The sequence below is a fragment of the Taurulus bubalis genome (assembly GCF_910589615.1).
Source record: "Taurulus bubalis genome assembly, chromosome: 2".
Classification (NCBI taxonomy): Eukaryota; Metazoa; Chordata; class Actinopteri; order Perciformes; family Cottidae; genus Taurulus; species Taurulus bubalis.
The window spans coordinates 23,748,499-23,760,753 of record NC_136590.1 but is presented as its reverse complement, the minus strand read 5'-3'; the positions used below and the strand labels follow the sequence as shown (position 1 = coordinate 23,760,753).

The 12,255-nt window shown below is 39.3% G+C and overlaps 1 protein-coding gene across 1 annotated transcript in view; it reads left to right on the top strand.

Annotated features, from left to right (window-relative positions):
* The window catches only part of fstl4 (follistatin-like 4), a gene marked incomplete at its 5' end in the record, with an annotated part of 204,905 nt that overhangs the window by 175,133 nt on the left and 17,517 nt on the right, over positions 1–12,255 (top strand). Inside the window, 3 exons of the mRNA XM_079214541.1 lie at positions 3,181–3,347; positions 7,073–7,193; positions 9,475–9,636. Coding sequence (XP_079070667.1) covers positions 3,181–3,347; positions 7,073–7,193; positions 9,475–9,636 — 450 coding nt within the window. The remainder of the gene's footprint in view (positions 1–3,180; positions 3,348–7,072; positions 7,194–9,474; positions 9,637–12,255) is intronic.

Here is a 12,255-nt window from a genome sequence, read left to right as displayed (position 1 = left end):
AGTAATTTCGCTACTGTCAGGAAGGGTTTCATTCATAAATGGGATAAACAAGGTGCTATCTGAGTCTTAGATAGTCTTAGGGCGACTCATTAGGTTTATTGCAACATATTTCATTCTTTTTTTATAAGCAGTTATTTGACTTTTTTTTACATATTTGACGTGGAATCAACCTAGAATAAATAACTCAAGTCTCGACTTCCCCGTGACAGCATTTGCTTATTTGCTGGAGCCGTTAAAAGCAGCACATCCTTCAGTAGCCATGTTTACCTGCCAAAATCTGTTAATAAACATGTGCATAATTCTTTGAAGAGACAGTCGTCGCCAGACAACTTTTTAATGCTGTGCCCCAACTTTCATACCTTTTTTTTTAAACAATAAAGTCGCACTAACGTTAATTTGAACAGCCGCCTGCTGCAGAGAGACATCATGTCTTACTTCCATGCGCTGTCTTCTTTTTAATGTTGGATGTGGTCTTGTTAGAAAATGCACAGTACTACCCCGGAACCGCCCCTCCAAGCCATATCGGATCAATGCACTTTGGTCCTCATCCGTCCACGTTGCACTCAAAGCTCTGTTCTGCCAACCAAATTGCTGCTCTGCTGACTGATGACTTTGTTGGAACTGGCAGCGCACTGTACCCAAGGCCTCCTGAAATATCCCTGACAGACTGAGCTGTCAGCCCGGATATATCTATCACCTGGAGAGCTATGTGAGAACGGACAGCTGATAGCCAGGGGTCTGTTACAACGGCGTTCGTCAAAGTCTGGACAGGAAGTTCCCCTACGAACATTTTAAAGTCTGTTGGGTTTCTGTTGGTGTTTGGACAATGGGATGGATGTGTAGGTAGGTAGGTAGGTAGGTAGGTGGGTGGATGGATGGATGGATGGATGGATGGATAGATAGATAGCTTTACATGCAGGTAAGCAATACAAAATGCACAATATCTAAAAAAATATATAATAATATTAAATTAACTAACAAAACAAACAAGCAAATATTGTTCCATGTGGGTGTTGAGATGGAATTGTGTTGTTAATTCATCAATTGCAGGTCTTAAAGGACAATGTTTATATGTATATTTGTGCGCCAGTCATATTATCGGTCATATTTGATAGAGTTTTGGGGCATGAGAGGATGCGTGAGTCGGGTAACTCAGCACACACGTGGGTAGAATAGTCACGGTAACTACATCCAAAAGATATTTGAATAGTCGATGTAGTTTAGTCTGAAACAACTCTGCCACTTCATAGTTTCATATTTTTGATCTGAGACCAGCTCTGTTTTGGATCGGTGCCAATGATCGGCACTGCTTTGCTAATTATGGGAGCTGAAATTAAATTAAATTAGTAATGAGATGATGTTTTGTGGGAATGGCTTGAACTCCCAAATCAGCTGTTTGAGTTAAAGAGGCAGGACATGTGGAATCTGATGGTATATCAATGACCATATTTTGTGCAGATTATTTTAATTTTTTTGTAGAAACTAGTTTCATTTGACAAATAAATCTCTAGAAAACCATAATTTTCAGTACATACATCAGAATATTTATTAGAATGACGCTTATTTTTTTGACATAAATGGACATGTTGTAGGTTTTTTCACGTGTTCCTCGTATTCAGGTTTCTCAGGGAAGTGCTCACCTTAGTTAATTTTTCAGCGTTACTCTTTGTTTGCTTTTTTTTTATTATCAATGGATGTTCACACAGGAATAATGACAGATTAAAAAAACCCTTGATCTTTTCTCTCTCTGTATTTCATGCCTCTGCGAAGGCGACAGTCATGGTCGACCGTCCATTCGCACTTCCGTCCATCCGGTCCATTGGAATCTTTTCAAATTTGGCACAAACGTCCACCTGGACTCAAGGATGAAACAGATTCAAATTAGTGTTTAAAGGTCACTGTGACCATGCAAAACTCCTCACTCAAGAATTCATATGCTAAAAAAACAAGGAAGTGGACAGGCGGAGGCATAAAGCCACAAGGTAGTAATCACTGTGTGTTGTTGCTCCTATTAGCCCCTTAATGATGCAGTGTGGATGAGGTAACGCTACAGAGTCCGTCGGGTGAAGGCATGTCTGGATGTGATTGTGTGTTCGGTGCCGGTGGCTCCATTTAGATTCCTATCAGGCATCTGCGTCTCCATTTATTGAGCCGAGTGTATTCTGACCTCGGTCAATACTGACCCGAGGTCACACGCTGACAGAAAAAGCATGTATGTGGCGGCGTGCCTGAACTCCACATTCATCGTCATCAGCGGATTTATGGTCCACTCCCAACTGGGTGCTGATTTTTTATTTGTTTTATAAAACAAAACTGGAATGATTGAGAACATATTTTGTGAAGCATAAAGTACTATGTTTTTTCCCCTTTCCTGTTATCTGGTTAAAAAAAAAAGCCAGTGCCACTGAAGCGCATAAACACTTACTGTCTCATCATTTTGACTTTCTATCTCATAATTTCGACTTTCTATCTCATAATCATGACTTTCTATCTCATCATTTTGACTTTCTTTTTCATGATTATGACTTTTGTATCTCATAATTTATTTTACTGCTTCCATAAATGGGCTTCCATACATATCAAGGTTATGAAATATATATTATGGTGAGAATTAAAACTCATACTTTCCCATTTTTCCCATTTCGCTGCATACACAGTTTTTTTGTTGAGTTTAAAACATTGAGTGCGATGTAATTTTAAATCTGACAATAAGTAAAACATATTCAGGAGATGAAATAAAGTTTCCAGACTGTGACTAGATTTCGGGCCACGCAGCAGCAGCTTGGCGACAGCCGCTGTTTACGACACCGAGGGGAACTGTTGAAGAATAATTCTTAATTTGCCGTAAAGGTGAATTGAATTCGACGGCCATTTCAATGACCATAAATTTCCCCTTAATGAGAAGAATGATATTTGGCTAGCTGTGTGTCCTCTGACACGTGGTCTTTTCTCATGCCGGATATCCTTCACTGCTGGACAGCTGTTTATCCTCCCCGGTCCACTAATAACGAGACGGATGCTCGCAGCTTAGCTTCACTTCCACTACGTCAGCACATTCCTTCTGATTTGTGATGTTTTCTCTGTTTCGTCTTTCTTCCCCTTCTTTCTCCATCTCCATCCTTTCATTATTCCCATCTCTCTCTCTCTCTCTCTCTCTCTCTCTCTCTCTCTCTCTCACAGAGGTCGTCCAGCTGAGCCTGGCGGAGGACCAGTCTATCAATGTCGCCACGGTAACAGTGGGCCTCAGTGCCGTCCTCACCTGCGCCATCCAGGGAACGCTGCGTCCGCCGATCATCTGGAAGAGGAACGGCATCATACTGAACTTCCTGGACCTAGAGGACATCAACGTGAGTGCAATGCGGTGGTTTTTCATCTTCATACTTGCAGTGTGCACAGATCATGGTCCCCGTGGACGTCCATGCAATGGGGTCCACGCTGATCTTCGTGGACCGGGAAAGATCATCAAATTCACGGCATGCAAAAGGTTTGCAGGTATGGAAACCATAAATTCAAGAGAAATGAAGTGTGGCAGTGTTGTGGCAAACCAGTGGGAAGTGTTTTAATGAGCAAGACAATCATTCAACAAGTCCAAAGTATTAGAACTTTCATTGTAATCCTAGTGTAAATTCAGCCCCCTAGATCACTTTCCACCAATCAAACCAGTACATATCTAAATCATTATATGCACCAATAAATACATTATTTTGTATTATTTACTAACACTTTGTAAATTCTTGTTAATCATCTATAAGTCCTTAATACTTAATTTACAAATGGGGAATCCATCATTTATAATGTATGAAAACCCAATCATGAAACATATATTAGTCAAGCTTATTAATCAAGAATAAAACATGTATAACTGTGTTTATGAATTGCATACTAATGAGTTACAAATGATTGTTCATGTTTGAACAATGCTTTATAAATAATGAATTAAGTGTTTACTCATGCTTAACTAATGCTAAATAGCGTGTAGTTATTATAAAGTGCTACCGAAACTACAAGAGAAGCTTTACTCCCCGGCTCTCTCCGTGAAATAGTAGAGTTATTACTCGCTCTCTGCTCGGTGAACATTGAGGCCACGCTCCCGTTTAGACATGTCTGCACAGGTGACAGCTCGCCGCTGGCCTCACTTTACCCTGCCACCAGATCACAATTTCACTAATTGCATGCTAATGAGCGCCCCCCTTTGGTTCGCTGTGATGTCGAGCTGATAAACAATGTAAATTGTAAAGGTGGAGCCTTGAGGAAAAGGCGATGGCGCCTGAGGTCCCTCAGGCGAAATGGCCGTGCATAATGAGTTTCCACAGAGGTGAAGAGGAGCCAAATTAAAGATGAAACCATAGATTCTATACAAGAAGTGGGCGTAGTCTCTGTTTACAGCCATTTTAAAGCCTTGAGTTTGGCATTTCGGCCGTCGCCATCTTGGTTTCTTGCAACCAAAAAGGACGAGGGACCAGAATGTTACAATTAACTTTCATGTACTGAAAACAAACTCAAAGGGTTGAATTAGGAAAACAAAAACACTATGGTAGCGACCTGTCAATCACCTTGTAGCCCTGTCCTAAAGCATCCCCTACTAAATTACAATTTAGTTCTTTCTTAAGTTTACTAAATGAACATCATGCTGTATTGAAGAAGACTTGAAACTAGAGATTGAAACTAGAGATTCTATACAACCAGAGGAGTCACCCCCTGGTGGTCAGTAGAGAGAATACAGCTTTAAGGCATGAAGCATGGACTTCTATACAACCAGAGGAGTCTCTTACACATAATCATTTGTTATTATTATCTAATAAGATTATAGACATCCAAATAAATTACACTAAGTCTGTAAAAGTCCAACATCCGAGGTGGGTGCTTAGATTTCCAATTTATAAGGATGCATTAGACGTTTTCATTGAGCATATATTATATGTAAATATGATGCACAGGATCAATAGCACATGAACGATTCATCTATATGAAGGTAACTTAACAGAGAAGTTGACCAGTCAGCAGAAATTATACAGAATTCCTTCAAAAGCATATTTGACTTTGATTATTCAATAAACATTACATTGCACTCTACTACTGTGAAAAATCTATGAAACTAAATAAACAATATTTTTCATCTCAACACATTAGAGCTGGGTGATAAAAAAAAAGTAACTGCACGGTGTGTGTTGAAGGGTCCTGACCCTTTTCGCCCTGTTTGATTGCTTCCGAGCAAAAGGACTCAGCAGCAATATAATATAATATATGATAATATCTGCCGCGGCAGCTAACGCTGTAGCTTCTGCTGTCGCATCAGCCAAAGAGTTGGTCTTCTGCGTGAGAAATTGGAAACTAATTATTACCAAATGAAATGAATGATGTATATTCATTTTATTAACTAGCCTGTGCAGCAATTGTTGGTTAATAAAATAAATATACATCATTCATATCATTGTACATTGCTGCCACAAAGTGAACGTGGCTCTTGAGTTGCAATTGTATTTTTTTATTACATCGCCATTTTGTCTACGTATTATGAAATAGAGCAATGATGATTATGAATTAAGAATAGGTCAAAAAAGACTGAAATGCCAAACGTCAATGTGTGACTTTAATGTTTTTGAATGCAGCCACAAGTGTAATTCTTCGACTGCTCTTTATACGTTATAAACGCATATAATTTAATCTAAATTAATTTTAGATGATAATTTAAATGAAAATAAAAGCCTGTAATTTTCTTTTGAGTTTTCTTCTCCGACTTTCAGGCCATATAATGAAAAAAACATATTATGTCAGCTGTGCAGCAGACCAAAATCTCCCATTGACATTAAATATGAATCTATTCTAATTATTATTATGTATTCTTGTATTTTTATGTTATTATTATTTATTTTTCAATTATTATGTGTTACTTTTATTTGTATTATTATTATTATTATTATTATTATTACTATTATTATTATTATAATTGAGCTTCATCATTTGGATGAGTCCTCGATTCAAAAATAAAAAAATCACATACAAAATGTGATAGGTTAGCAAATTTTGGATGTTGGAATTAATTTATGAACTAATAAAACTTTTATTTTGTATCCTTTATCTGCCTTTGCCCACTTAGTCATTACCTCGACTTTAATGGTGATTATTTATCAAAAAATATATCAATATATTTTGTGAAAGCACTAATAGTCAGCCATACAATATCGATACATTGAGGTATTTGGTCCAAAATATTGTGATGTTGTATTTTCTCCATATAGCCCATCTCACTCTACAGTTTGGTTGGTAGATTGTTCATTGTTAGATTGTTAGATTGTAGATTGTTTGGTTGGTAGATTGTTCACTAAACGTCTGGTGATTCAACTCACAACCTGAAATATAAATTGGGGGTATATCTTCGATTGATGATACGAATAATCGCCGCTGAGGAGAAAACCATCATTCTCACAGGAACCACAACCGAGAGCCGAGCTTTTCTTTTTAAACTAAAGCATATTCTTTATAACCTCCCCGGTTATATTAAAGTTGTACTTTTCAGCCCAAACGGCCTAATTCCCTTTTAATTGCCCTCACCGGTGCAGTTGTATCTCTCACCTTAATTGTAAATTCAGTATTTTAAAGGCCGTCTGGACTCCGTCTTAAAAAGACGTTCCTCTGTCATATCAACTTCTCGGGACGGCAAACTATTTAATGCCGTAATCCGCCCCCCCCTGGTGGCTGCCGCACACCGCACAACAACAACCAGCTCATTCATCAACCTAATGGGCTTTATATTTTTAACCCTTGCTATTTATCAGGCTGAGGCGGCGTGATGAGGAAGATCAAATTCCCCAACGCCCGCTTGGGCTCAACGGGGAAACCACTGATTCATGGTCTCTCCTCCTACATCACTCTTTTTTTCCCCTCTCTTGTCTTTTCCCATCACTCCCCGCTGTTACGCGCCTCCTCTTCCTGGTTCACCTCGAGCATCCTTAAATATTCCATCACACTCCCTTCATTCCTCCTCCCTCTCCCTGGCTCTTCCTCCCCTTACACCTCCAGTTCTTCTTTCTTTACTTAATTGCCCTCCTCCGTCTCTTTCCCCGTGTTACAGGACTTCGGGGACGATGGCTCCCTGTACATCACCAAGGTGACGACCATCCACATGGGGAACTACAGTTGCCATGCCTACGGCTACGAAGACCTCTACCAGACCCATGTGCTGCAGGTGAATGGTCAGTAGTGGCTCCTTTCTTACTTACTCTGGTGGACTAAATGCTTTGGCTCTGCTCTGCGGTTCCCCCGGCGAGGAGATTCTTCTTATTCTTGGCAATTCAAATTAATTAATGAATGTCTGGAAAACAAAGCATCCCATAGATTTATGGAGAGCAACATTGTAGCATATGGTTCCCAACCGTTTTTTTGTCAGGCGGCACTACCACCGCCTCATCAGGTGGGCTCAGCTCCCCCTATTGGGCCCCATCCACATGTAAAACACATAAATAACAGCAAATTACAAAGTTACTCTAAATCCATACAATACACGGTGATTCTTCCATTATCAGCGTCCAAAGGTCAAACGAGCAATCACAATTAATTTACTGTCAGAGATGTTTCGTTTTTTTATTGTCACCAATGTGTTGCCTTTAATTTAACAAAACGACTCACTGGGGTTGTGTTAATGCATTGTATGAATAATTTACAGAGAAAATGAATGAACAAAATCTTGATTTATAAATTGCCCTAATTATTGAACAATCTCCAATTGACACAATTATTATTTTGTGTTAGAAAAAAAGAGAAAATGAACAATACATTGAGATAATGTCTCAAAAAGACCCCAAAGATGTCTAGTTTACTATCATATATTATGAAGAAAAGCATCATAATAAATCAATTTTAAGAGCTTGAATCAGTAATATTTGAGCATTTTTGGCCATTTCAAAATGGTCACAGATTTATATACTGTTGAACCAGCCAATAGATTAATAATTTCAGAACTTATTTAATCATTATACACCTTCTTCTACATTATAGATGTCCCTCTGTCATGAACAAAGTAGCCATGCAGCGATCACAACGTCACAGCGTTGCTTCAAAGTGAATCCTTCTCCATGAGTAGCAGCATCACCGCATGAGGCTGAAAACACTCGATTCTCTGCAGCGGAGAGAAGCCACTTAAACTAAAATACACCGGAAAATCACACTTACGCAGATGTTGGCCGGCTAAACTTATGAAAGCTGTCTTGCTCATATTAATCATCTCATAAGGGGCTTCCGCTCCTCTATATTAAGACTGGAGAGTAATTGCAGTAGTAATCCAGGGAGGGAGATATAAAAGCCCTCCTACATGGAACAGAACAAATCAAAGATATACTGTAGCTTTCCCAAATTTCTGTATTTTTGTCTCATGGGGGCAAAGAAGGAAGAAAATGTATTGACTTTTGTTTGTTTCTTCTGAGACGCTAATTGAAAAGAAATGAGATGAATTTAAGGGCGAGAGTGATGGGGAGGGAGTGATGGAGGCAGGCGGGTTCTCGGGAGAGGGCAACTACAGAATGTGTGTGTGTGGGGGAGTCAAGGTTTTCCATGCCAGATAGGACGAGGTCAGATTAGGTGGAATGGAAGGGAGCCAAGTGCCACATTAAGCTAAGTGGATGGCCGTCATTGTGTTGCATTAAAGGAATAACACACTTTAGTTGTTAGTGTGTGGACGGACAGCGCTATGGGGGTTGTAAAGGGATGCAGCCGACAGTGAGTAACAAAGTCCAACACACGTTTGCATTAATTTTGTATTTACAGTTAATAATCTGTAGTCTTGAGATGATTAATGAGTATTTCCATTTGATCCAACTTTAAACTTCTACTCCTCTATTTCAAATGGACATATTATAGTTTTTACTTCAGTACATACATGTTAAATTATGAGTTACATCCCAGATTAAGGTTTTACATTAAAATTGTTCTGAGTTTACAGAATAGAATGCATTGTTTAAGAGTAAACCAGGTCTCAGATGCAGTTTCGTCAAAGAGACGTTTTGTACACTTTTCAGATGGTCTCATAAGTATTTAGAGGCTCAAAAATATGAAAACAAATGGTTGTATAAGAACTTTACTTTTTCTTCTTCCCTTTCCCATTAATTAAAGTACCATGTATGGTTTATTAAATAGTACATTCCATCACTGGTTATACTTCTATCACCGGTTATACTAGAATATTCACCTTCTCGATTCCTCCACGTTCATCTGCGGCCGTCTCCCCGGAGGAGACGGTAAGCGGTAGATACGTCCAACATCTATTTCACGCAGGACTCGAGCTGGAATAAGAGCTCTCGCGTTCTCGTTATGTGTGAATATATTCCGTGCCGGGGTGAGACAAATTCCTCCCCGCCTCCTATGTGTGTGGGTGTTTGTGCCGTGTGTTCCCCCAGGAGTCCCCATGAAACAGTGTGTAATTAGGTTTTCACTCACCCCTCTTCTCTCTCTTTCTCTCTCTCTCTCTGTTTGTGGGTCCAGTCCCTCCAGTGATCCTGGTCTACCCGGAGACCCAGGCCCAGGAGCCCGGCGTTTCTGCCAGCCTCCACTGCCACGCCGACGGCATCCCGAATCCCAAGCTCCTCTGGCTGAAGAACGGCATGGACCTGCTGCCCAGATCCTCCAAACAGCTTTCTTTCCTAGGTGAGGAGTTTTTTGGGGAATTATTTTTGGGAAGTGCTGTCAGCATAGTACATGTTTTACTACATCTCGTCGGTTGCAGTGTTTTTTGGGGGGATTACATTCCAACAGCACTGCGGCACGCCAACCCTGCAGAAGTCTGCACTAAAGCTTGAAAAGCAAGCTGCTGTTCTGTCGAGCTAACTCCTTTTTTATTAAAATCTCAGCGGTAATGTTAAGTATTATTTGTTTTCATTCATTTGCATTCTATACCAAGGTGATGGAACCAAGATTGCAGCAACCTTCTTCAACTCCCTTAGTTTTGTTCCCTTGACAAACATACTTTAGAGGTGAATAAAAATGGAGATTAGGAGAGTGGAAATAAAATGAAATATACTACGCATCCGGGCTAGAAAACACTCAATACAAGAAGAGGACAGAAGGAGCAGAGGAGAGCATGACTTTTTTTTTTATGGCCTAGTTCTCATTAAGGGAGAGTTTATTGGCTGTGTGTGGGTCATTACCTGTGCTAATAGCCTGTTATCAACCATCAGACACTCAAACATGGGAGGTTCTGCAAGGTTCACGACACATAAACACTGCCGTGGTTACATTTCAGATGTGCCATCTGATGTGGGCAAGGGGCAGGAGTCTGTGGTGTTTTAAGTGAAGTGAAAATATTACAGTGGGAAAGTAGATAAAGTAGTACATATTACCATTATTCTGTGCCACGTTACGAAACTCCGTTTCTTGACTCACGTTAAAAGAATCCAATAATAACTCTCCATAACGCTCCATAATTTCATCGATTTATTTATCGAATTTAACAAAATCATAAGTCTAACTTGAGTTCTAGCATGAGGTCAACGACTGTGCCGATTAATATAAATAATTCCCAAATAAAAAGCATTATTTTTAATATGAATATAACATCCATTTATATGGAAAAGGAATGTCTTTAGATCATACAAATAAATTACATGATATGATTTATAATCAAAACAAAATATATTGCTCCAACAACCATTTTTATTTTGGCACAGAAGAGGTGCGATTTTGAGCGTTCATCTGCACATATCATACATAATGTCAGGAGTGTAATAAAGACCCTGAAGGAGGACGGCTCCTGTCCTCACATTTGGCTTCAGTAGAATATGAATCACACACTGACAGGCGAGGAGGCTTGATTGTTAGCCACAGTTCAACAGGAAAGATAAACGTGACAGGAGCCGTCTGTGGTGCTGAAACCACTGGGCTTAAAAATATTTATCAGACTAAGTGTTGCCTGGTCTGTAATGAAGCAAACATCTTAACACGGAGGGATGCCTTGACGTGTGACATCATAGATCAGTTTTTTTCCAACCCACGTGCATTGTGGGAAGAAGGCACACTAATCACTGTAATCACATCCGTTGTTAATCAAGGTCAATGCACGGCTGCAAGCTGTAGACTGAGTTAAAAGCCTTTCACTGGTTGAGTAGTTTTCATACAGCCAGATAGATAGATAGATAGATAGATAGATAGATAGATAGATAGATAGATAGATAGATACTTTATTAATCCCGCAAGGGCACACACAATTACGCAATAAATTATTTTTTTAAAATGCACAATATATGCAAAAAAATAGAATAATAAGAAAAATGCACAATACATGCAACAAATAGAATAGAATACTATTACATTTAATTAACTAACTAAATGAAACGTTTTGAAAACTTTTTTTTCACATACAAACAGTCTTGATCCTTATTTAATAACAAACTATATAATTATTGACTCGTGTGTGTTGGGCACAATTCCCCGTCATCAGTAGAACTGCTCCAGGCTCGCAAAAGAAGGATAAAAAGTCTAATTTAATGAGCGGTTAATTCAGTGGTTTTCAATAACAATTGATCAGAACATAATTATGAATTAGCAGTAATTAAACCTGTGTCTCATTCTACGAAGTTCTGCTTCAAGGCTCTTTTCACTTCAAAGCATTTCACATTTTTCCTCTGATAAAAGAGAATTACTATCAGAATCCAGAAGACATTTCACTAATGAGAAAAGCTTTGCGTCAACTTCTGGAACGTCTTGTTATTTTACAACCCAGCAGGCAAAAATTGAAAGGGTAGCGATCACTTTCAACACTGAAAAAAGAGAGGATGACGTTTGCAAGCGTACGGCTTTATTACCGTTTGGTAAATATAGTTTCTGCAGGAAGACAAAGCGCTGACAGTTTGAAAGCTTTTAGTTTAAATTAGAAAAGTAGAAATCCGACAGGATGGAGAGAGACTGAGAGATTGAGAGTCGATGCTATAGATACTTCAAGAGTGGCACAGAAAGGGATGAAAACTGAAACTTTCATTTATGTTTAGACCTTCACGTCTGTCTTTCACAACAACCCCCCTATTGTGTGTAAATTACGTTGTATTCATTGTCGTGCTTTATACAGTACAGCAGAGATCAGAGTGCAGCTGTACATCACAGAGCTCGACGCTACAGCGAGTGTCAGAGAGTCGGCCTCCCACGGTGACCTCTCACCTCAACATCTAACACAACTGCAACTTTGAGGCAAAAAATGCAGCATTCTGCAGTATGCCGGGAGAATAAGAGTGAAACTGGATGAGAACTAAAAGTCCAAAACGCAGGAAAGTGTTC